Source organism: Xenopus laevis, chromosome 1S (assembly GCF_017654675.1).
Source record: "Xenopus laevis strain J_2021 chromosome 1S, Xenopus_laevis_v10.1, whole genome shotgun sequence".
Taxonomy (NCBI): domain Eukaryota; kingdom Metazoa; phylum Chordata; class Amphibia; order Anura; family Pipidae; genus Xenopus; species Xenopus laevis.
This window is the reverse complement of record NC_054372.1, coordinates 83,206,016-83,233,052: the sequence shown is the minus strand read 5'-3', so window position 1 is coordinate 83,233,052 and position 27,037 is coordinate 83,206,016. Positions and strand designations below refer to the sequence as shown.

Below are 27,037 nucleotides of genomic sequence, written 5' to 3'. Positions count from 1 at the left end.
ACTGGGTAAATAGATAGGCTGTGCAAAATAAAAAATGTTTCTAATATAGTTAGTTAGCCAAAAATGTAATGTATAAAGGCTGGAGTGATTTGATGTATAACATGTCAGTCTGAACACTACTTCCTGCTTTTCAGCTCTCTTGGTTAACACTGACTGGTTACCCTGGCTACCACACAGTAACCAATCAGAGACTTGAGGGGGGGCCACACGGGTCATATCTGTTGCTTTTGAATCTGAGCTGAATTCTGTAGATCAATTGCAAACTCACTGAACAGAAATGTACCATGTGGCCCCCCTTCAAGTCGCTGACTAACTCAGAGTTATAGAGCTGAAAAGCAGGAAGTTGGATTCTGGCTGTTTTATTAGAGATCTGTTCACTCCAGCCGTTATATATTACATATTTGGCTAACTAACTATATTACAAACATTTTTTATTTTCCACAGTCTATCTATTTACCCAGTTTTTATTTTCACACTGAACTATTCCTTTAAAAGTGGTAACGGGGCATATATAATTTTATGTAGTTGGCTGTGCTGCAAGCAGTAATGTTTCTGCGTCAGTAAAATATAAATAGAACTGTTGGCATTGTCTGCCTTATGACTAAGTTAACGTCACAGGAGGAGGGGTTGCTGAATCTCTTGTGTTTGGCTGGACTGTGTGTGTCTGTACCCCATCCTGCAATAATGAGATGGGGAATGAAACAAGATGCACAAACTCAATGGCTTCAGTATCTGTTTACCCAGGGGATTATAGCAGAGATCCGGTGCTGTGTATTGACAACACATTTACTAGCAAAGTGAAAACCTAGCTTCCTAGGTTTTAAATCTTAATTGTACAACACAGATGAATGTCAAAGAAGACATGCAAGAATAGAGCAGAGTTCATTAGAGAGAGCAGGTATGGGTTAAATTATCTAACCACGTTTTAGTAATATTAACAGTATTGCATATTAATATATCATTGAACATGCTTTCTGTGAATTAAATAGCCAAAGATCCTGTGATGTAACTAGCAGCCCATGGACCACATGTCATTTTTGCTCAGGCCCCCTTTGTCCACAATCATCCAAACCAATAATTACCATTGGCCTCTCAGTCCTACCATATCACTCCTAATTCTGCATGGGGGATGGGGGATTTTATGCTGTCCTATATTGTGTGTGTGTGTTTTAAACGATTACATTTGCTTTGCCCATGGTCTCTTCCCTCCCTGCGTATAACTATATATAATATAAATATAATATACAGTAATTAGTGGCACTGAACTGAATTGATATGGATGAAGGAACACTTTACCCTGGGTGCCTCTGCAGCTTTATTGATTTTGTTTGGTTGCATGCGCAGTTAGCACATGGGTTGCACATGATGATACTGTAAACTGGAGTGCTGATTCATGTGGAATTTACTGTGTGTATGCATACTGTATATCTGTATCTGCAAATATACAACATACAGTATATATTCAGATAAGCCTCTATAACATGTGATAATGTTAACAATATGTTGCAGTACTGAGGAGGTTAATAAATTGAGTAGATACTCATGTCTACATCTGTCTATCTATCTATCTATTGATATATATATATATATATATATATATATATATATATATATATATATATATATATATATACTGTATATATTAAACCTTATGAATCAAGCAGGAAGCTGTGCAGAACTGCAGGAAGGCTACTTCTTTCACTCCTAGGGGCAGAATTATCAAGGATCAAATTTCGAATAAAAAAAACTTCAAAATTCGAATAAAAAAAGACCAACCGAAATTTATAAAAAAAATTGAATTTTTTTTCGGGTGAATAGGCTGTTTTCATTTGAAACGTACGAATCTAAGTCACATTGTATTCGAACAAATTTGATTCTAAGTTTTTTCTAAAGTCCACCAATTGACTCAAATAGGTTCTAGGAGGTCCCCCATAGGTTAAAACAGCAATTCTGCAGGCTTTAGATGGCGAATGGTCGAAGTCAAATTTTTAAACATACAGTACATGATAAATTTCGATATTCGATTTTTTTAATTTTTTTCAAATTCGAATCGAATTTGGACTATTCCCTAGCCAAAGTACACCAAAAATAGCTCGAAATTATAATTTTTTTAGTTCAAATTTTCACTTCGACCCTTGATAAATCTGCCCCCTGGTGTGAGCATAGCATTAAAATATAAAGCAGGCATGTCCAAAGTCCGGCCGTGGGCCAATTGCGACCCGGTTTCAAATTTACACCGGCCAGGGGCATCCTGTCCATTTTGCTGCCTAAGGAGGCCTTTATTATGCCGACCCCCACCAGTCCCTACGGCACTCACCTTTCAGCGCCGGAGGGGGTCGTGGGCGGCCCGTGTCGCGCCGGAGGGGGTTGTTGGTGGTCCAGTCACTAGTGCAGAGAACGCAATTTCTGCACTAGCAGAGCCGGATTTCTGTGTTGAAAAATGGAAATTCAGCTCTTAGTTACCTTTATATTATAAAGGATGCACAGAGAAAACCATGCAAAGTGGTATCTATTGGAGATGTTACCTGCATAGGCAGTTAAAGGGGATGTTTACCATTATACAATAAAAAGTGAACATGATAACAGACTGAAGGAATAGGACATGAGCTGCACAGAGATGGAGGATGTCTATTGTCATGTTACACATGCATCATTTGTTTCATGGTTTGCTTTCCCTTGTTTGTCCCATCTCTCCTCCTCTGATCTCTGTCTTTTGGTTTACTCCACTTGTCCGGTATTATATGCTAGGCTCCATTTTGAACTGCATCTATATTGTTAGAGTGGAAATTCACTGTTGTTAAGATCCTCACAGTTTTGAAATAAACTTCTCAACGATCTTCAAGGTGCCATTCTGATTGAGTTCAACTGTCTGCTGACATTCCTGAGGTTGTAAGTTATTGCTATCTCAAGACAACTTGATAAGTTAAAGAGATCCCACTTTCAATGCTTAGAAAGGGAGGAAGAACAGTCAAAAGATCAGTCAATAGCTCTGGAATATAATGTGAAATGTTATACACGGACACTAGGAATATAGCAACTTGGAAGGCTCAGCAAAGGTTTGCGACTGATAAAGAGGAATTGCTTTCTGGTATTAACCATTTGTGGTCTAAGACTGTTAACTGAATGTCTGCCATTTCTCAAACTGCCTTCGATCCTCTTCAACTCGAGGGCACTCTTTATTAACTGCTATATATGAGAGCTACCAGCAATTGTGTTTGAAATATACCAACTTCTTAAAGTGGTACAACACTGCTGAGTCACAAAAAGAAGTAAAGGAATTTGATGAGCTGAATCTAAACAGAGACAGCTTAGTTTCACAAACAAAGACAAAGGCAGAAGTGAGAATCGCACAATTTCATGAATCCAGATCTCATCGTTTTGTATCTAGTAGACACTCCACGAGATCCTCCAAATCCCTTTAATCGGGATCTTCCATTTTCCATCAACAGCTTATTCAGGCATTTCTTCTGAAATGGAAGCAGAAGCCGCACGCATGAAAGCAGAAATGGAAAAAGAAGCTGCATGCAAGGAAACAGAAGCTGCATGCAAGAAAGCAGAAATGGAAACAGAAGCTGCATGCAAGAAAGCAGAAATGGAAGCAGAAGCCTCATGCAAGAAAGTAGAAATGGAGGCCTTGGAAAAGCAGTGAGAACATGCCACAGCTCTGGCAAGTCTAAATGTCTTAGAACAGGAGGCTAATGAAAATGAAAGAAATTGTAGCAGTCAAACAGACATAAAGGGTTTTGAATGCATTACCAACTATTTCGCAAATGATAGCAGAAGCCATTCAAGGGGCCCCTTAGATGTTTCTCCAAAACTTCAGCTCCCAGTCAACATGGCTGCATCAATCGACCAATGTCTGTATACTGCATGTACTGGTCCTTGTGACAATTTAACTACTTCCGGTTAAGTTCATCAGGTCACAGCAACGAAGAAAGCTATGAGCACCGGTATGGAAATACCAGACAATCTCCCCTACTATGGGAATAATCAGTTACCGTGAATCTACCAAACTCCTTCTCAGCTGCAACCTAACACATCCATGCAATCTGAACCTGTGCCAAAGTTGAATGCTTATGCACCAGCCTTTGTTTCCAACTCTGTTTCACATAAGCCATAAATCCAAGGTCTGGAAATGCAGACTTGTCACAGTTTGCGAAACATATGCTTGACAAAGAATCACAATTCTAGATGATTAGAGTAACTGATCTCTTGCAAGATCAAAGTTTTTTCACCTGTTAAACATTCAGGCGGATGGCATTCCCTACACCCTTGGCACCTGTGCTGGCACTATGGAAGCCTCAGGAAGGCAAGTCAGTGGTCTCGTAGTAGCTCCTCTGAATGGCAGTACAGAAATACTATTGTCTACTGTCATTGAGTGCAACCAGATTCCAACTGACAGAGAAGAGATCCCTACTCCTGCAGCTGCCTCCCACCACCCTCACTTCAAAGTTATAGCTGATCAGATACCAGCCTTCGACAAAAATTATGATATCCTTCTTCTACTTGGCAGACATATTATAAGAGTGCCCAAGGTCTGCCAACAAATCAATGGACCTCATGATGCCCTGTTTGCCCAATGCCTGGATCTAGGCTGGGTAATCATAGGCACGTGTTGACGTTGGCCTGCCTGGGAAGAGTTACAAAGCCTACATATGTTTTGTCAAATGAACACAATACTTGTTTTGAACAGTGTCCACATTATTACTGTGTGAAGGAAAATCTATGCAGTGAAGGTATACAACAGAGCATCACACTAGGTGATAGCCTCGGCTCCACAGTTTTCTTCATAACCAATCGTGACAATGAGATGGCAGCCTCAATTTAAGACAAGAAAATTGTGAACAAGGAAGTTTACCAGGATGACTCCAACAGCTGGGTAGCACCCCTATTATTTTGTGTCCCGAGAACCAAATAATAGCCAGCTTACAGAAGCACAATTTGCTTCCTTAGAGCGCACCCTGTACAGGAAACCTGAGCCTTCACCATCACTTGAGAAATGAGTGCTGATACCTTCCATCTTTTGCAGCGCTGATTCTGACTAAGGAGCCGTCTGAGGCGGCTCCTGCAATGCCGCACCCCCTCACCAGCTTACGTGTCGGGAGGGGAGGCAGACACACTATTGCGGAGAGCGCAATTGCGCTCTCTCGCAATAGTACAGCCGAATTTCCGGCTCTTAAAGGTGCAGGAGCAGCTTTTTTGCCGCCCCTGGAATCCTTTCAGGCGCTGCCACCTGAGGCAAGCGGCTCAGCTCGCCTCATTGGCGGCGCGCCCCTGATCTTTTGGCATGTACTACCCGTGCAAACTTGGCCAGATCAGGGTGGTCTTTGACTCAAGAGCTAGATATAAAGGTGTTTCCCTCAACAACCTTCTTCTCACTCAAGGACAGAGTGATCATCATGTACATTTGGACTATTAACTAATGTTTTTCCATTATTTGAAAAGATTTCAGATGGAGAGTGTCATGTTACACATGCATCATTTGTTTCATGGTTTGCTTTCCCTTGCTTGTCCCATCTCTCCTCCTGTTGTCCCCTCTGTCTGTTGTATATGCTAGGCTTCATTTTGAACTGCATCAATATTGCTAGAGTGGATCATATTATAATCTTTTGATCTATCCGGATGTTCACTGTTGTCAAGATCCTCACAGTTTTGAATTTTGATTCTGAGTTCAACTGTCTGCTGACATTCCTATAGGCTGTAAGTTATTGCTGTCTCAAGACAACTTGATAAGTTAAAGAGAACACACTTTCAATGCTTAGAAAGGGAGGCAGAACATCCATGATGGCTATAATACATCACTGGAAAACAACAGCAATATAAGATATAATTAAAGATGCTATTATTTCTAAAATAATCACGTTACTATTAACTATTCAATGCAAGCAATGTCATTCTTCGTGTCAGAGTTAGAATTACATTTTGATTGACAGTTGGGTCATTCTTGTGTACTCACTTTGCCTTGAAATGTATCAGAGTTAAATATCTTTCAATATAACCAGTTCTGAAGCTGTATGTAGATTATTGAGAGGGGGCAGGGAAGAATACATTGATTATTTTAGAAACACCCCCCCGTTTTTTAAAAGAATATAATCAGAAAATATATTGTTTCCACTAGATTACAGGTATGTGACCTTTTTTCTGGATAAGGGGTATTTCCATAATTTGGATTACCATGCTTATAAATGATGTAAACATTGAGATGAGATGGTTTGACCCTAATTCTGGGCTTGCTGGAAAACAAATCCATACCTGCATCAATATACTCAGTATCCCAAGATCAGGATCTGATAGTTGGCCTTGCTCTGGTAACTAGTTGATTACAACAGTTTATTATTCTCCATAAACGGCATCAGTATATCATCCTTCTGGGAAGAAATGCACTATTGAAATACACTACTGGGGGAATGTAATACAGTATGTTTCATTAGTGCAAAAAACGTTTGCAAATACCATTGCAAATTTTAGCGACCATGTTTGCATCCTTTTTTACCGATTACAGACCTCAACAAATTCCAAAATGGCTTTTGCAAACATTAGCAGTGTATGTAATAACATTTTGCAATTGCAAAGCATATTTTGTGACAAAATATTTAAAGAAACTCCAGAGCAGGTGTTAACTCTAACTTTTTCTTAGCGATGTCATATTAGCCACCGAATGAATTGACATTGTGAGGAGCGCTAAACATTTGCAAAAACGCCATTTTAAATGACACTTTATGTGATAGCTACTAGGGTAATAAAATGAACTCATCCCTGCGTTAAAATTTGTAATACAGGGGAGCACAAAGGCAGATTGCAAATAGGGTTGCCAATTTAGCTCTTCTCCTGATCCAGACAGCGACATTAAAGGGTTGTAAGGATATTTCTTTCTAAACAGATATTTTTTTCTAAACAGAAATAGCAATTATGCTTATGAATACTGAACACTGATTCAGTGAGGTTTCAAACTGAAAAAAAATCGTGTTTGTGCTAAAAATCCTAACCATTGCTAACCAATGGATTTTCAACCTGTCTAGTAGAATTTCTAACAGCAATGTACTATTTCAGCACACATATTTCATTTTCCTCATAGAGTAACATGGGGATTTGGATAGGTAATGTAAAAACATTGAGAAAATACTTTACAGTAAATGTGTATATAAATATAAAAAAAATGTGCATTTACAGACAATGTTATGATAGTTAAATAGTAGATAGTAAAAATAGTTTTAATTTCTGGTGTCAGGATCTCTTTAAGTAACTACAGCAGTTTGGGCCTCCAATTTAATTCCCAGCCTTTACATATGCAGAAGTGTGTGGTGTTCGGGAGCACAGAGTACAGTTAATCAACTTTTGTAACTTTGATCCAGTTTTTCCTCATCGGAAAATCACTATTACTCTTTTTATAGGCCCCTTCCTGAAGATACAGGAATGGACAGTCTCAGCAGTCCACTTGAAGATGACTTTACTTCCTGTAAGTATATTTTATAGATGATCTACACAAATATATTCACACTGGCTTTTCTCACCTTGAATTTTTTTTATCTCAGCTCCTCCGAACACGTTAAATATTAGTTCATCCCATAGCAAGAGGAAGACCCTGGTAGCCCCAGAAATTAACATATCTCTTGACCAGAGTGAGGTTTCTGTGCTATCTGATGACTTCCTGGATACTCCTGATGATCTAGACATTAATATAGATGATATTGAGACACCAGATGAAACAGATTCTTTGGAATTTGTGGCCAATGGAAATGAGCTTGAATGGGAAGGTAATGATGGAATAAACATTTGGTATATTATCATTGTTTCCTGAACACAAACTCATAATAGTTGTACAACAAATATATATTTAATAATTGGTCTGATATCTGCCTTATGTACTGTTACAGGCAGATAAAAGCAATGTGAATGTCAGGAGGCCTAGGCAGTATTTGGCAGGTGCTGGCGTTTCTTCTTGACAAATACCTTGATCCCTGTTTCCACAGCCATTTATGCACTGTTGCAAGTAAAGAAACAGGGATACAGACCAAGACTGTAGACTATAGACCCACAAGGGAGCCAATATAACTATATCTTTATTTTTGTCTTGAATTCATGAAAATTAAAAGGTGTATTATTATAATTATTATATTGGCAAATACAGGGTGCTAAACATTGGAATATTCCACAGCACGTACAACTCCCTCTACCAGGGGTTCTGTGCCAATGAGGCGAGATGAGAAACTCGCCTCAGGTGGCAGAGCCCCACCTGCTACAAGAGGAGGCAAAAAAGATACACCAGGTAACATTAAAAGCCGAATTGCAGTTATAAAACCAAAAATTTAGCTCATCTAGTGCACAGAGTGCAATTGTGCTCTCTGTCCTAGTGCGATGGACCTCCTGGAAAGGTGAGTATGGGGGCAGGGTAGTGGCAGCATAAATTGCCTCTGAGAAAGATGAGTACAGGGGCAGGGGGTAAGAATAGCCTCTGCCCTCTACTGAGGAACGCAATACTAGGTATTCCACAGTACTAACTACAAATTTGTAAGAAAAAGTAATCTTATAATGGCCATTTAAAAGGGTTCTGCTTGCCTCAAGGTTAATATCAACCTAATAGGAAAGACTACTGCTGAATTCTTAAATATGAGAATTTCTTCTTTAGATGACACACCAGTTGCAAGTGCAAAGAACATGCCTGGGGATAATGCTGATCTTTTTGGTGATGGAGTTGGTGAAGAAGGTGGAACCACTAATGGACGCATGTGGCGGACTGTGATAATTGGAGCGCAAGAAAATCGTATCGACCTGCAAATGATTAAACCATATAGGAAGGTAGTGACACATAGAGGTTAGTAGGCAGGTACCTTTTCCCTATAAAATGAGAAATAAAGAACAGCAAAAGGTGTATGTGTCATAGACGAACATAGGAGTTCCTGAGCTGGCAGTTGTGTGGGGGAATATTATGCTTCCAGCAATAACCCATGCTGTTTATTCTTAAAATCCTAGTTTATTGCACACAGTGCTACGCAATATGTTGGCGCTATATAAATACATGTTAATAATAATAGATAAAACTTGTCCAATTAGAGAAATTTGAGTCTGTCTTGTTTTTGTTGTATTTTTATCTGTATATTACATCTTAAGTATGATCATCCTCTAATGACAAACAAAAATCTAAAATTTAAAATAATTGCAGAATGATGGGGACAGCCCCCCCCCCCCGCCAGAACCCCACAGATTGCCAGTCTGGGCCTGCACTGAACATAATTTAAAGTACTCTACAGCTTTCTGGCTTAAATTGACACTGCTTGCATTCTTCACAACACTTTTGTGATACCCGAGATTGTGAGATTGTTATGATTTTTTATACTGCACAATATGTTTTTAAGCAATTCATTAAAAGTTATGTTTTAATTTAGTTACCTTTCAAGCCCTGCAGCTATTTAGTAGTTGATGCACAGTAACTGATTTCACCTTTGGGATAAGTCTGTCCCCATCATTCTGCAATTAGCTTTTAAATTAAAGGGATACTGTCATGGGAAAAAACATTTTTTTCAAAAAGAATCAGTTAATAGTGCTGCTCCAGCAGAATTCTGCACTGAAATCCATTTCTCAAAAGAGCAAACAGATTTTTTTATATTCAATTTTGAAATCTGACATGGGGCTAGACATTTGGTCAATTTCCCATCTGCCCCTGGTCATGTGATGTGTGCCTGCACTTTAGGAGAGAAATGCTTTCTGGCAGGCTGCTGTTTTTCCTTCTTAATGTAACTGAATGTGTCTCAGTGGGACATGGGTTTTTACTATTGAGTGCTGTTCTCAGATCTACTAGGAAGCTGTTATCTTGTGTTAGGGAGCTGTTATCTGGTTACCTTCCCATTATTCTTTAGTTTGGCTGCTGGGGGGGGAAGGGAGGGGGTAATATCACTCCAACTTGCAGTACAGCAGTAAAGAGTGATTGAAGTTTATCAGAGCACAAGTCACATGACTTGGGGCAGCTGGGAAATTGACAATATGTCTAGCCCCATGTCAGATTTCAAAATTGAATATAAAAAAATCTGTTTGCTCTTTTGAGAAATGGATTTGAGTGCATAATTCTGCTGGAGCAGCACTATTAACTGATTCATTTTGAAAAAAATGTTTTTTCCCATGACAGTATCCCTTTAAGGAATCAGATATGCACTACATGATACCTTACTTTGTAGGCATAGTGCAGAACTGTGTAGAACTATACTTATATTTGAGGTGAATACAATATAAAATAACCCCTATTTTAGTTTTCTGTGGTCTATGGTTTCTTTAGAGTTTAAGTTGAAATCAACAGGAGGTTTCGCTATTTATATAGAGCAATGCTTCCTAGCCATAATCCTAACCACAGACTGTGCACAAGAAATAGCTCCACTTCAAAAACTCTGAAAAAGTTTAACTGCAAACAGAAGCATCAAGTATTTGGTGAGGTTTCTTCCTTTTATGAATTTAAGTATAGAAATATTTACAGATATTCCAGAAGAAAAAGAGCTCATCAATTCTAAGACCATGCTTCTTCAATCAATCATACACACTGTGTCACCATAAACATCATACAGATTACTAACATCTACATAACTTTTAAACCAAAAAATATTACAAAATGAAGACTTATTGCAAATTGTTTCAGAATATCAATGTTTCTAGTTAATTTAAAGGTGAACTAAAACAAAGATACCTCATGAAGACATTTTTACAAGCTGTCTTGTCGTATAGTCATTTTCTCATTACCTTGTTTAACATCCTAAAGTTAAACTAGACAAGGTTTTGTTTCTTTGTTTAAACTGGAACATTTAGCCAGTTCAACCTCACTGCTTATTGGCCAGTTATGCTCCATGCACTTGAGATCCCATTAGTCTTTTTGACCAATAATTATTTATACACACAAATACAGTGTTTCCAGCTATTCATATTCCAGATATTTTATATCCACAATAGTTGTTAGATATATGCCAAAAAAATAACTTCACTATTATGTCTGCTGTCACTTCTGGGAGTTGATGGCAGCTGAGCAGGAGAGTATATTTTGTTGTGCCACTTACCACACTCAGTCCATTGTGCACGCCAACAACTGGTTACAAACCTGCAATAATGAAGCAAACCCTGTTGGCTTGTGACAAATGACTCAGCTCAATGGCCTCTGCATATGTTTAGTTGGGCCCATAGACAAAATGATGAGAACACAAAGGAAGCAAAAGCAAGACTGGAAACCTTTTTTATTTTGGTTAATTGATGATTTCCACTAAACGTGTTAGCTAGCTTCTTCTCTGATATACTGGCAAGTGAATTCTGAAGAGATTCCATGCAATTTTTGTTTTTAAATCTGCATATTCACAATCAATATCCACAGGTCACTAAAATTTGAAATGCATCTTTTTTTCAGGTAATTATGGTGAAGGTCTCAATGCTATTATAGTGTTTGCAGCCTGTTGTCTACCAGATAGCAACTGTCCTGATTACCATTACATCATGGAAAATCTCTTTCTGTAGGTAAAAATTACATTATATTGCATTTTATATTCCACTTTGGGAAATAGTCTTGCTTTCTATATCAAAATGCTGTAGTACCTGTTACAATATTTTAAGATATTTTGTTTGCATATTGCATCATAATTTAGAAATATACAAATATATTTCATTTTAGGCAATTCAACTTTTAATTAAAAGGGCAGAAGTACCTTCCCACAAATTTGACATTGAACATTTTTGGTGTAAATGGGAAGATGCTCTTTGATATTATAGATACAACTTAAGGCAGTGCAACTCAGGTTATTTTTTGTTGTTGCTGAATTATGTTTAATAAATACATTTTGAAACTGCAACACAATCTCTGACCTATAATACTGTACTTTTTTTTTTAATAAAAGATTAAAAAAAACAGCAGTTTGCATGAAAGTTTAGAATGTAATTCTCCTACCGCACACCTGTAGTTCACCAATCCTGCAATTGGTGGTTCGTTCCTTCCGTTGACCCAGCTGGGTCCCTTAGCAACCAATGTGTATAAGAAACGGATCCGCACACACGCTGATGAAGGGTGGGTGCTCCCGGGTGCTCCCCCCCCCCGAAACGTTGAATGTTTGGTGGTTGAATAAAAGGGGATATTCCCCGACTGCATTAATCAGCGTGTGTGCGGATCCGTTTCTTATACACATTGGTTGCATGAAAGTTTAGGACACAATTGTGTCAATATTGGTTAGGACCCATTCTAGTGGACAGATTCTGAATTTTAACCTTGATGTATCTTGATTATTTATCAAAATCCTTGAGACAATTCCTGAAAACTATGTAATAGTTTCATATATATATATATATATATATATATATATATATATATATATATATATATATATATATAATCATCAAAGGATGGACCAGCACTCCAGTTTTGATAAATAATGGTGCTTTTATTCACATATCATCGTGCATCCAACGTTTCGGCCCGCATTGGGGCCATTATCAAGGATAAAAGTGCTTGTGATGATTAAACAATTTATATACCCACAATACCCTCCAAAATGGGTGTCATCATGACATCATCAAGTTGTGCCATAAGCATTTAGTGCAATTAAATTCACATGATTAAAATATATAATTAAAAATACATAGCTAGAAAATACATATTAAAAAATACATATTTAAAAGTACCTTATAATTTTGTGCCACTAGGTGTTATCAGATTATAGTGATACAATTTCCTTCACCAAATTGTAATAATACAAAATGCTGTGTATTTAATCCCAAAAAAAAGTTGAAAAAACTGTTACAAATTGCTTATGTTGATTCCAGAAGCAGCAGATACATTGTAACAGCACCTATAAATAGAAACAAATTTTATCTTAACCATTTGAAACATATGTGTCAATCTTATCAGGACTATGCCTAGTATTTGGATACATATTGTCTATTTTTCTGTAATAAAAATAATAAGGTGCTGTTTAGTAAAAAGGGAGAAAAAGACAATTTAGACTGAAAAACATCCTAAAGATTGTTGCCCATTAAGACCCTTCGGTACCACACAATCCAACTCGTGGATCCAGAAAGCTTCCCTTCTTAGTAATGTGTTATCATAATCCCCCCCTCTCGCTTTCCTGGGGATCTGTTCAATTGGCATACATCTGAACGATGCTGGACTATGCCTAGCCTCTGCCCAATGTTTTGCCACGGGTTGCTGTGTGATATCCTGCTTTTTATTTTTATTTCTCTCTACTCTGTCCGGATCCATTGCTGCCCTAATGCTCGACCTATGCATTGCCATTCTTTCCTTAAATTGTCGGGTAGTTTTTCCACAATAAATCAACCCACAGGGACACTTGATGTATACCACCATGGTGGCATCACAAGACATCCTCTGTCTGATGGTATATTTCTTACCCGTATGGGGGTGGGTAAAGAACGAACCCAGAATCAATGCACTGCATAATATGCAGCCTTTACATTTATATACCCCTGGTTTTTGGAGTAAAAAGTGCTGAACTTGGGGTTTCTGGTATTTATTTATCGGATCCGAAGGACTCAATATCTCCTTCAAATTGCTCCCTCGCTTATAGCTGAATTTTGGTTTAGAGGGCATCTTTTTGGCAAGGGTCTCATCCGTAGTTAGAATCGGCCAATGCTTTGTAACACTTTGTTTAACCGCTGTACTGTGTGGCCCATAGCGGCTCACATAATATAAATCTTTGCCGCTACCCTTATTTTTATCTTTGCATTTCGACTCCTGTTCCTGCAGTACATCCTCACGATTAAGTGAAAGGGCCCATTCCTTTGTGTCAAACAACAATTTTTCTGGGTAACCCCTATCCAAAAATTTTTTACACATATTAGTGAGATCTTCCTCCCTCTTGGTTTGATCACTATCAATGCGTACCACCCTTAGCATCTGTGACCTGGGTAACGAATTAAGCAGATGCCTCGGGTGGTTGCTATGGTAGTGAACCAATGTATTTCTATCCGTTGGTTTTAAATAAATACATGTTTTTAATTCTTCAGCATCTTTGTATATTTTCACATCCGAAAAATCAATTTTCTGTGCATCATATTTGACTGTAAATTTTACTGGACTATCCAGACAATTTAGACGTTCCACAAATGTATGCAAGTGCTCTACTGGTCCCAGCCATAAGAAAAAGACATCATCTATGTAGCGTCTATAGAATGCCCCATATTTTCTAAACAGCAAATCGCCCAATATATGATCCATCTCAAATTTATACATATAAGCATTCGCATAAGCTGGGGCCACTTTCGACCCCATTGCAGTACCCGTGCGCTGTACATAGTAGCCATTTTCAAATTTAAAGTAATTTTTATCCGTATATAAATATGGCTGACAGACATGCAGGCACCCCGGAGGGGATAGTCTCTACCTTGAGTAAATTTAGACCTAAAAGTACATACGACCCAGTAAGTGCCAATGCATCCATCAAGACTTTTAATCGTATGTTAAACGTGGACATGTCCTCCTACTATAGCACACAGCGAAAATTGAGGGGCAATCTGACTGTAGCGGAAAAAGAAGCTATTAAGTCCTTGAAACAAAATAAGGATATTATCATAAAGACTGCTGATAAGGGAGGGGGAATTGTCGTTATGAATTATGTGGACTATAAACATGAACTTTTGTCCCAATTATCTGACGTAAGCAAATATGAAAAATTACCTTCTGACCCCACGGAGCAGTTTTATAAAGAACTTAATAACATTTTGGAATTTGCTGTGAATAGTGGGTGGATCACGGACATATGTTTGAATATTTTTTGCCGAAACATCCGATCAGACCTATGATATACACGTTGCCTAAAATCCACAAAAGTTTACAAAAGCCGCCAGGCCGCCCAATAATTTCCTCGAATGGCTCTTTAAATGAGGGCATTGCAGCGTTTGTGGATTATTTATTGCAACCGTGTATACAAAATATATGTAGCTATTTGAAAGATACTAATGATTTTTTAAAAATGATACGGAGCATCAATTTTCCAAATAAAGACATAATATTGGTGACAATGGATGTACAGAGCCTCTACACTTGCATCCCACATGATGCAGGTGTGGAGGCAGTGCGGGAATTGGTCACCGGCAATTCTTTATATTCAGGTCCACCCATTGAGTTTATGTTGGACTTACTCCGGTTCATCTTGGATAAAAATTACTTTAAATTTGAAAATGGCTACTATGTACAGCGCACGGGTACTGCAATGGGGTCGAAAGTGGCCCCAGCTTATGCGAATGCTTATATGTATAAATTCGAGATGGATCATATATTGGGCAATTTGCTGTTTAGAAAATATGGGGCATTCTATAGACGCTACATAGATGATGTCTTTTTCTTATGGCTGGGACCAGTAGAGCACTTGCATACATTTGTGGAACGTCTAAATTGTCTGGATAGTCCAGTAAAATTTACAGTCAAATATGATGCACAGAAAATTGATTTTTTGGATGTGAAAATATACAAAGATGCTGAAGAATTAAAAACATGTATTTATTTAAAACCAACGGATAGAAATACATTGGTTCACTACCATAGCAACCACCCGAGGCATCTGCTTAATTCGTTACCCAGGTCACAGATGCTAAGGGTGGTACGCATTGATAATGATCAAACCAAGAGGGAGGAAGATCTCACTAATATGTGTAAAAAATTTTTGGATAGGGGTTACCCAGAAAAATTGTTGTTAGACACAAAGGAATGGGCCCTTTCACTTAATCGTGAGGATGTACTGCAGGAACAGGAGTCGAAATGCAAAGATAAAAATAAGGGTAGCGGCAAAGATTTATATTATGTGAGCCGCTATGGGCCACACAGTACAGCGGTTAAACAAAGTGTTACAAAGCATTGGCCGATTCTAACTACGGATGAGACCCTTGCCAAAAAGATGCCCTCTAAACCAAAATTCAGCTATAAGCGAGGGAGCAATTTGAAGGAGATATTGAGTCCTTCGGATCCGATAAATAAATACCAGAAACCCCAAGTTCAGCACTTTTTACTCCAAAAACCAGGGGTATATAAATGTAAAGGCTGCATATTATGCAGTGCATTGATTCTGGGTTCGTTCTTTACCCACCCCCATACGGGTAAGAAATATACCATCAGACAGAGGATGTCTTGTGATGCCACCATGGTGGTATACATCATTAAGTGTCCCTGTGGGTTGATTTATTGTGGAAAAACTACCAGACAATTTAAGGAAAGAATGGCAATGCATAGGTCGAGCATTAGGGCAGCAATGGATCCGGACAGAGTAGAGAGAAATAAAAATAAAAAGCAGGATATCACACAGCAACCCATGGCAAAATATTGGGCAGAGGCTAGGCATAGTCCAGCATTGTTCAGATGTATGCCAATTGAACAGATCCCCAGGAAAGCGAGAGGGGGGGATTATGATAACACATTACTAAGAAGGGAAGCTTTCTGGATCCACGAGTTGGATTGTGTGGTACCGAAGGGTCTTAATGGGCAACAATCTTTAGGATGTTTTTTAGTCTAAATTGGCTTTTTCACCCTTTTTACTAAACAGCACCTTATTATTTTTATTACAGAAAAATAGACAATATGTATCTAAATACTAGGCATAGTCCTGATAAGATTGACACATATGTTTCAAATGGTTAAGATAAAATTTGTTTCTATTTATAGGTGCTGTTACAATGTATCTGCTGCTTCTGGAATCAACATAAGCAATTTGTAACAGTTTTTTCAACTTTTTTTTGGGATTAAATACACAGCATTTTGTATTATTACAATTTGGTGAAGGAAATTGTATCACTATAATCTGATGACACCTAGTGGCACAAAATTATAAGGTACTTTTAAATATGTATTTTTTAATATGTATTTTCTAGCTATGTATTTTTAATTATATATTTTAATCATGTGAATTTAATTGCACTAAATGCTTATGGCACAACTTGATGATGTCATGATGACACCCATTTTGGAGGGTATTGTGGGTATATAAGTTGTTTAATCATCACAAGCACTTTTATCCTTGATAAAGGCCCCAATGCGGGCCGAAACGTTGGATGCACGATGATATGTGAATAAAAGCACCATTATTTATCAAAACTGGAGTGCTAGTCCATCCTTTGATGATTATACAGTACTACTTTGACCAAGCACCCGTGAAAATATTTAAGTGGTTGGAGTGCAGGTACCTTGGACATAGTATATATATATATATATATAAATATATATTTATACACAAGAACTTTGGGGGATTCGGCACTCTCGTCGCTAGGTCCAACCTGCCTGGGTGCAGTGTCCAATATTTTTGAAATAATTATTCAGTAAAGAAGGTCCACACTCTCAGGACTTAAAAATTAAATAATGTTTTATTGACAAAAGACTAACGTTTCGGCCTTTCTCAAAGTAACAACAGACAATGAAAAATGCATTAAATACCCATGATGGCGGGAAAAGTTAATTGGCTGACATGTCATCCTTGTCATCATCACAATGCATCCAATAGCATAACTCGAAATATATCAATACTAAACATTAAGAAATACTAAGAAACACAGATAATCATATCACTGTTAAAACACCCCTTTTAAGTAATAAGTATTTTCCTCTCTTAAACAAGGAGTGTTTTAACAGTGATATGATTATCTGTGTTTCTTAGTATTTCTTAATGTTTAGTCTTTTGTTAATAAAACATTATTTAATGTATATATATATATATTGTACAAGCCGGACGGGATTTATAGTGGATGGCAGATACGTATCCCCGGTTTTTAGGTTCTGAGCCATCCATTTAAGAATGTTCCCTTTAAGAAACACCAGAGGGTTAAGCAGCCAGAAGGTGGGCTGGACAGCCAAGGGGTGTTTAAGGGAGTCAGCAGCAGATGTGCAGTGTGTGAGAGAGGAGTTGCCCAAGAGGGCTGGACTTTCAGAGACCTGGGGGGGACTGATAGCCAGGGGGATATTTTCCTGGTGTTTTCCCCACAGACCAAGCCTGGATATTACCTTAGGGTACTGAAAACGTAAAAATTAATTAGAATTAAGCCCATTCTCAGGTCTATTATGTATTCTATTACCAATGTCAGCAGAACAAGTTAATCACAATTGCATCATATAGCCAGGCAGTTATGTACAATGGAAAGCCATCATCTGGATACAACTTAACAAACAGTAGTCAGAAATAGAATATGCCCATATACATTTTGTTGGCCAGAGCTTCATGCTTTTAAGTGTCTCACCAGATGAAGGCAGCATTTGCATTTAAAGGCTACAGCACATGTTTTGATCAATTGGTGGCAAGAATCAAATGCTTTTGCACCCTAAGCAATAGCCCTATGTGCTGCTTCTGACTAAAAAGCTGCTCTGTTGGAAATTCTTTGTTTTCCCGCTATAAAATTGTGTAATAATATTATAATAAATAAGAGCCATAAATATCCTGTAAATGATATGCTTATAAACAATGTTTAGTGAAGTTATCGGTTATAATTACTGCTTAGTGATGCAATTTCTGTCACTTGACTTTCTGAAATGTTTCGGTTATAATAAATAATGTACCCCCTGTTGTAAAACAAGTGCATATACGAAGTCACCTCAGAATTCAGTCTTGTGCCTTCATAGGGTAATGGAACTCCTTCATGTTACAAGAGGGTGTATTTCTTTTATTAAACAATATAATATGTATCAGCAGAATAAATATTGCACAAGGGTAGTCTCCTGGACCCCACTTATTTTTGCTGACCAATTTTTGTTTTTTCAGTTATGTCATAAGCAGTTTGGAGCTGCTGGTTGCTGAGGATTATATGATTGTTTACCTAAATGGGGCTACGCCACGAAGAAGGATGCCTGGAATAGGATGGCTAAAGAAATGCTATCAGATGATTGACAGGAGGTGAGTAATCACTGGTTTGAATGTATTAGATTTTTTTTCTCCTCCTTGCTTAAGAAAAATGCAAAAGAGATAAGATTTCTTCAACATTAACTAAATCTGGAAAGACAAATCTAGAGTAACACAAATCAATGCTTTTTTTATTTAATTTTTTTGTTTATTTAATTTTTTTCAATAAAAGCCAGCTTGCAATACCACACTGCGATCTGACATACCTGGATTCTATTCTCTCGCACATGAGCATGTCTAAGGGGTCAACTCATTTAAATTATAGAACATGTTTTTACTGTAATTTGAGAACATTTTCAGCAAAAATAATGGTGGTGGTGGTGGTAATTTTTTCACCTTGAATTTTCAGGATTTAATTTATGTAAAAATCTTGAATATGCAAATAAAGTAACTGGACTGGAGTGTTTTCAACATTTAAGATTTTTATTTTTCAAGAATTGTAAAATTGTTTACAAACTCATTGAAAATTAATGAAACAATGTCATTTTCATTTGCAATCAAGTTTTCCTTCCATTATTTAATAAAATTTCGTTTTTTTCTATATTAGTTTTTATCATAAATATGCTAACAATTGAGAGGAAAATGCCCTAATTCCAAAAAATAAACTTAATTGAGGACAATTACAGTTTTTGTGTAGAATTTTATAATTTAAAAAAAACCTTTGAAAACTGAATAAGAAGACTAAAAAAAGTGTTGCTGCGGTACTTTTTTCCCCCCGGATCACTGTTTTTTCTTAAACCAGCCCAGATAAAAACGTAGAGTTTGGATTTACTGTAGGTCACCTAATATACTGTATTGGCACCCCCCCCCCCCCCGGTTCCTTGTCTTTTACATAGATGCTTTTTATATTGGTATGAGATAAATGCAACTGTAAGTTCCTTTATGTTTCACATCATAAAGTTCACTTACAATATACTTTGATGGCATGCTGATACAAACAAGGGCTCATTTACAAGTCACAAGTGCATTTTGCAGCTGTTAGCTGTGCAAACAAATTCAGTTCATTACAGGTATTTGCATCAAAAGCTACTTCTAGCCCTTCCGTAGAGATGGAAAGTGTCAGTAGCTCATTGGTTCCCACAATTAGCACTATAATCTTGCTTCTAAAGAAACAGTTGCAGAGGGTGCCAGAAGTGACACGTAGGGGCAGATTTACATAGGGTCGAATATAGAGGGTTAATTAACCCTCGATATTCGACTGCCGAATTGAAGTCCTTCTACTTCGAATATCGAAGGATTTAGCGCTATTCCTACAGGAAGCCTATGGGGACCTTCCCCATAGGCTAACATTGGCCTTGGTAGGTTTTAGGTGGCGAACTAGGGGGTCGAAGTATTTTTTAAAGAGACAGTACTTTGACTATCGAATAGTCGACCGATTTTTACTTCGAATCATTTGATTCGAAGTCATAGTGGAAGTAGCCTATTCGATGGTTGAAGTAGCCATATTCGACCTTTCAAAATTCAAAGTATTTTTTTTTCTATTCCTTCACTCGAGCTAAGTAAATGGGCCCCTAATTGACACGAATTGGACACAATAGAGTTCTAAATTTTCAAAGTGCAAGATGCATCAGCTTCAGCTGAGTCAAGTGCATCGCAACATTCCCGACCATAATTTTACAAAAATGATCGGGAGACACAACACTTAGAGAAAAAAATCCCACAGAACTTTACAAAGTATAATTGGCAAACTGCGCTGGTCGCTTGTAAATGATTCTTATTGAGTCTCATTCTCAATTAGAAAGCATGGAAATCATTTTCATGGGCTCCATAGTTATAATGCATTTATATTTCTAACAGAGGATTTTATAGTTTCATTATTTCTTCATACCTACTTCATATTCTTTTTTGAGGATTTACAAGTCTTTGAGAGAAGTAAGCCATCCATTTTTCATTTCAACCATCCTTATCTTCTGTATGTACTTTATGTTTTTGATTTCAATATTTTCTGGAATAATTTTGATTATATTTTTTATTATAATTTCTTCTATACCTCTAATCTTTACCTACTTATTATTTGTACATTTAAATGGTTTAAGTTTCATACATATGGTAAACAGAGAAGAAAGGTTATTCATATGTAGTATAAATTGCAATTTAGCATACTATAGAATATTTTTTTAAACATTTCCATAATGGCAATTTCTCAACACTATTTTTCTAGATTAAGGAAAAACCTAAAATCTTTGATTATCGTCCATCCTTCTTGGTTTATCAGAACAGTGCTGGCTATCTCCAGACCTTTTATCAGGTTAGCTGTTCTTTAATCACAAATTAGTTTAAAATATTAAAAAATATGAACTGAAGATTTTAATTAAATAAAATCTATATTAGAAATGCCCTGTAGTCACATGGAACAGATTTTGAAAAAAATAAAAAGATGAGTCATGGTGTGGTGTCACTGTGGGTTCACTGACTGCTTTACTTGTTAGGTAGAATTTAACTTATTTGTATTTTACTCTATAAAATAAACATTGATTATATTGCCATCCATTATTTTTTATACAGGGGTTCCATAATATATGCTCCATTGCAGCTTGTATCTGCTACTGGTTAACCTAGGTCAACAACCTTTGAAACATTCACTTTCTGAAAGGCACAAGCATTAATGTAAGGCTGGCCATGAATGCAAAGATCCGATCGTTCGAATCCTCAAACGATCAGACTTCCCCATCTCCCGACCTGCCACTAACCATTGCAATCAAATAAAGTAGTAAAAAAAACAGATCAGCCGATGTTCTGCCCCTGATAGCAATCGTACGAAAGTTATGTCCAACAAAGCTGGTTACAGTCTCCCACTGAAAATCGTCCGATCAGCAATACATGCAGAGAAATTATTGGCAGCAGACCGAAATCTTTTAACCTGACTGATCTCTGTGGGACGAAAAATGTTGGGAGTCTACACACGGTCCGAAAATTGTATGAATCGAGGATTCATGCGATCGGATCTTTGCGCCTATGGCCAGCTTAAGGGTACCACTACTAGTGTGAAAAAATAGTCTAAAAAAGCCACGCCTGGTAACTTTTAAGTTAAGTAAAAGTTAAGTAAATTTCCGGTCATTAAACCCAGAAATACAGCTCTTCTAGTGCAGAGAGCGCAATTGCACTCTTGCACCATAACAGAGGGGAGGGAGAGGAGCGCAGCGGAGTGGAACTCCCCGTGAGGGAGGTAGGAGCAAGGAACAGAGGGAAGAGAGGTAGGGTTGAGCAACAGGGGGAAGGAAGAGCAGCAGAGGAAGCATGTCAACCCAGACTAGGGGTAGACAGAAGACCTGCCAGATACCTGCCCAGGGCCCCCCATCATTGCACCCTAGTTAGGTGCCTCTTCTGGCTACCTATAGAAAAATCGCAATTGCATTTTTGTTGCAATTATGCACTTTTTAAATTACATTTCTTTAACAAATATTCACTCTAGTGGTGTTCTTTAATCTTGCTAAAGGTTGTCTTTATAAGTTATAAGCATAATGTATTGTTTGGGGGGTTAACTACATTTTTTTTTCCTCTCTCTTTGTATAATATTTGGAAAAATGTGAATCCGGTTTCTAGCCATGCCACACTTCAATGTACCTTTTCTCTTTTTCCCCTTACAGCGTGAAATTTATAAATAAGATCCATTATGTTCACAGTTTAGAGGACCTAGAGCAAATAATTCCCATGGAGAACATACATATCCCTGATTGTGTTTTGCAGTAAGTTGTTTACTTCAAAAGTCGAGTTTAAATTTTTTTCAAGATTTGAGAAAGAAGGCTGTGAAAAACATGAATGGGAATACACTTGAGAATATTCTTTGGAACCTTAAATTGTCAGGATTTATTAAAGAATAAAACCACAAAAAGTTTCCTGAAAAAACTCAACAAGGACAAGGTTGCAAGGTTCAATAGGAGTCAATGGTAATTGCCTCTTTAATTAAATATATTTATTTTCCCAGTTCATTTTTAACCTTGTTGAAAATGAATGGAACAATGTGATTCTCGCTGGCGTATTTTGTTTTTTTCTAAGAAAACCATGCACGGGAATATTCTGTCAAAGTTTTTTCTTAAATACGCTAGTGTTAAAGAAAAAGGTTGCTAGCGATGCACCGAATCCACTATTTTGGATTCGGCCGAACCCCTGAATCCTTCGAGAAACATTCGGCCGAATACCGAACCGAATCCATATGCAAATTGGGGGTGGGAAGGGAAAAATATTTTTAACTTCTTGTTTTGTGACAAAAAGTCACGTGATTTCCCTCCCGCCCCTAATTTGCATATGCAAATTAGGATTCCGATTCGGTTAGGCCATGCAGAAGGATTCGGCCTAATCCGAATCCTGCTGAAAAAGCCCGAATCCTGGCCGAATTCCGAACCAAATCCTGGATTCGGTGCATCGCTAAAGGTTGCAAGATGTTTCGTTAGTTTTTTTTTTTATGCTCACTGTTTTTACCTCAATCTCAAAAATTAGTTAAGAGGCCTCCATGAAATTAGAGCAAAACGGAGCAAACATTGTCATTCATTAAAGGTACATATGCCTGTAGATGCTCCTTGCACTTGCAACACTTTGAGTGCAGAGCCACCCTCACTGTTCAGACCTGCGGGGCAGTTTTCAGGATTTACATCAGTGTAGTTGGGGAAAGGAAATGGGCCGGAGGGATGTGCACTGACCCTGCTGTTGAAAATTTATAGGCTGGGTTTAGAACTCCATTACTAATAGTAACTCCTATTATGTTTTTTGGGGTTTCTTTTGCATTTTGTATATCTCAAAATTACACACCTACCATTACCACTTTGTTACAGATATGACGAAGAAAGAATGAAAGCCAAAAGAGAGAGGTAAGTGTATTTTTGGGGGATTCAAACCAGGATATACATTACAGAACAATCTTGGAGGTAAGCGAAATCAGTAACCTTGGGCTTTGTGCTTGAAAGGGGCAAGGGAGTCCTGCTCTCAGAATAATACATGAGTACCTTATAGATATTAGGTTAGTAGCTCTACAAACTAGATATGTTCAGTATAGCTTCTGAACATTTGCATTTTCATCTAATATCCCCTCAATGCTGCCCTGTCAATGGAGATTCATGGGTGTGCACGTAGAAGCAGATCTGCTTTCCTCTGCCTCTATAAAAACAGATGATTCCAAAGTATTGCAGGACAGCTGTATCTACTGGATCTTAGCCAATTCATGTGATCCAAAAGACTGCACCATATGCTACCATTGCAAGCATACAAGCTATTTCTATGTCCAGAAAATAGAAAATATATAAATATATATACACAGTTTCCCAAGGTTCCAATTGAGTCCACGGTCCCCTTGCCGGCCTTTACTTGTATCCCCTCAAGTCCAAATCGCTTTACCTATAACAGAAGCCAGCGCCAAAGGCACAGGGTAGAACAAACCCACATAGGGCAATATGGTTTGATAAATGTAACCCCTTGTGATTAGGAGCTTTTATATATGTATTTACCACACTATGTGCAGCCACTTTTTCACCACCACTTTCGGTGATTATAACAAAAATACTGAGGAACTCTCCTTATATTATGCTTTCGGATGGGTACTCACAAACACACTCTGTTCAAATGCATGTAAAAATCTCTCTTCGGTGTCGGAACGCACCTTTCAGTGCAAACTCCAAACCCAAAGATTTGTTCATCCAGGAAGGAATTGGGTCCATATGCAACATCTGTTTGGAACTGGAATGTCCTGAATTCTTGCGGTAATTTTCAATTTAGTTAGCATAGATGTATATGTATTTGACTTGCTTTTACCTACCTGGTTCATATTTATTTAACTACCTATTTTAAAACAAATCTTTTTATTTTCTATTTTCTTTCTACGGAAGGTTTAAAGACGATTTATTAAAACTTATTATAAATTGTGACAATTACAAATAAGAAAATACCTTTTGAAATGTGAAGAAGTCAATGGCAGATGTCCCATTTATAACTGGAAGATTTTCTTTCTTTGATTCATGGTTTTGGATGATTTCAGGTGTTTCAAAAACCTCAAAAATCACTAAAATTAGAATCTTGATAAATAGTCCTCCACGTTTGATTTACATTTTGATATGTGTTGCTTGGATCTATGTTAGGCTTGTACAGTTTATTACATATATATTTTTTCCCAAGGTCAGAGGAGAAGCAAGAGATTGCAGTACCAGACAGGTAAATTTTAGTTTCTTAATTCTCCAGTATAATATTCCCAGAAATATTTAAAAATAGCAAAAAAAGACAAAAGATCTGGACAACAGAAAAGGTTTAGAAACAGTAGAGGTAACCGACAATATAAATAGCTATTTATCAGTTACTTCATGTGCAGCCCTCATCTTTTTCTCAATCCGAGTCTTTCCTAAAGGTTTCCGTCTTAATTCCCTTGCTGTTACTATTTAAAAAATGCTACATGGTATTCTGATTATTTAAATAATATAATAAGGGGCATGGGTTGGTAGTTATGTTTGATAGAGCTCATGACATAAATTATAAAACATACAAATGGAAGCCATTGCATTCCCTGCAATATACATTTTTATAGGTGTTCTTAGAGGAAAGGATCATTTGGTGAAGGTTTTTCTAGTTTTTTATTTAAAAAACAAATTGTAGTAAAACAATTTACGAGTTTTATGTAGCTAGGTTTACCAGAACATGCTTCTAAAACTAGACAGTTATAAAATATAATGACCTGATCAGCCCTTTAACTGTTATAGATGGGATCCATGAAATCAATGCTGACCTATAAGATGCATTCTTATTTGTACACTTTAAATGACCTTTAGCAAAGACTAACCAGTCATACAGAATAATCTGCACATGTGGCAGGACAATATGTAACAATATAGTTTACCACTTTGGCCTACGACAGTGCTTCTACATTCATTTGGATACAGCTAATTAATAGGTGAAATATGGATCCTTTACTTATTTTAATTTAAAGTTAGATTTAACAGATATAAACTCAATTTCTGCTCTGTACATTTGTTTGTGTTTGAGTTGATTTTGCGTTTAACTGATTATCAGTATCCAAAAGCAAACTGAGCATGTGCTAGCTACCTCCTCTGCTGTCGGCTGCTGTAAATCTGGGATGGCACAGTAAACTGAAAGCATAGAGTACATAATTTATAGCCTAATTCTACTGTTTGGAGGTTTTTTTTTAAGATGATAATGCTTCATTGAATTATATATATTATATATATATATATATATATATATATATGAATAATTTTTACTTGAATCATTTATAATAGCATGCAGCCAAACGAAAATGTCTCTTGTAATTGAAACCCTGAACTAAATGGAGTTCTATCAATAATATACCTTCCTTGACATCTTTTGCTGGATGAAAACATATGGCTTCCAGAGGACATATTGCTTATAAAAACATTGGTCAGCTCTAGGAGTTATTGTCTGAAAAAGACTTGAGCATCAAAACCACTTGTTTATGATAAGACTGTATGTTGTTCTTCGTCTTTTAAAATAAAAAAATTGTCAAAGTGATAAAGTTCACTCTTCAGGTATTACACTATACTGTTTTATTAATCCAGATCTAACAAGTAGAGACGTGAGATCATGTGTAAAGGAACACTCTTTGCCTAGGTTTTCCTACTATCTGTTTCACAAAGCAAATTGTGGAGAATATTTACACACATCACAAAATAAAGCATTTCTGTTTCATGGTATTAAAGCAAAAGAGAATGATACATCAGTCATTGCCTGGGACCTATTGATACAATATTAAGTTCAGATTTCCTGGAGATAATGGAATTAAAGACTGTTCAAAATATTATATTTGCTGTAATGCAGCCTTGTGTGCATCTCTCCATTAATGCAACCTACAAACACTCCTTTCTTTCTAGATTTAGGTTTATGTCTTGGTTTACATTTGAAAAAAAAGTTTTGGTATGTTAGCAGTATGTTTATTATAGAAAAATAAAGTTTCCTTAAGTGATATGGAAGGATGCGAAAATGTTTAAAGCCAATCAACAAAACCCTACTGGACTATGGTGAGATAATATTTCCTTATGATTTTAAAAAGGCTTAGGATAAAAGATTTTATTTAAATGAACTGAACATTTTCTGCAATTCATGTTGAAATATATGCTGTCAATATTTTTTCTCAAGACATTGGAAATAAAACAAGTTCTAGCATTTCATATAAGTGAGAGATGTTTTGCAGTCACAAAAAAGGTATACTGGCTTTATGTGTTGTCATATTGTTAAAGTACTAG

General features: G+C 37.1%; 1 protein-coding gene across 3 annotated transcripts in view; it reads left to right on the top strand.

Annotated features, from left to right (window-relative positions):
- LOC121399355 (caytaxin-like) overlaps positions 1–26,329 on the top strand; it is a 42,969-nt gene extending 16,640 nt beyond the window's left edge. Inside the window, exons 1-11 of one of the 3 annotated variants that reach the window (XM_041579841.1) lie at positions 507–898; positions 7,392–7,456; positions 7,533–7,754; positions 8,627–8,812; positions 11,375–11,477; positions 18,705–18,836; positions 21,004–21,090; positions 22,430–22,528; positions 23,612–23,647; positions 24,945–24,980; positions 26,057–26,329. In XM_041579841.1, the coding sequence (XP_041435775.1) occupies positions 849–898; positions 7,392–7,456; positions 7,533–7,754; positions 8,627–8,812; positions 11,375–11,477; positions 18,705–18,836; positions 21,004–21,090; positions 22,430–22,528; positions 23,612–23,647; positions 24,945–24,980; positions 26,057–26,090 (1,050 nt within the window). In that variant the 5' untranslated portion in view covers positions 507–848 and the 3' untranslated portion in view covers positions 26,091–26,329. Of the gene's footprint in view, positions 1–506; positions 899–7,391; positions 7,457–7,532; positions 7,755–8,626; positions 8,813–11,374; positions 11,478–18,704; positions 18,837–21,003; positions 21,091–22,429; positions 22,529–23,611; positions 23,648–24,944; positions 24,981–26,056 lie in introns of those variants that run through there. The other 2 variants (XM_041579840.1, XM_041579842.1) reach the window with 2 other exon arrangements.
- The last annotated feature ends 708 nt before the right edge of the window (positions 26,330–27,037 follow it).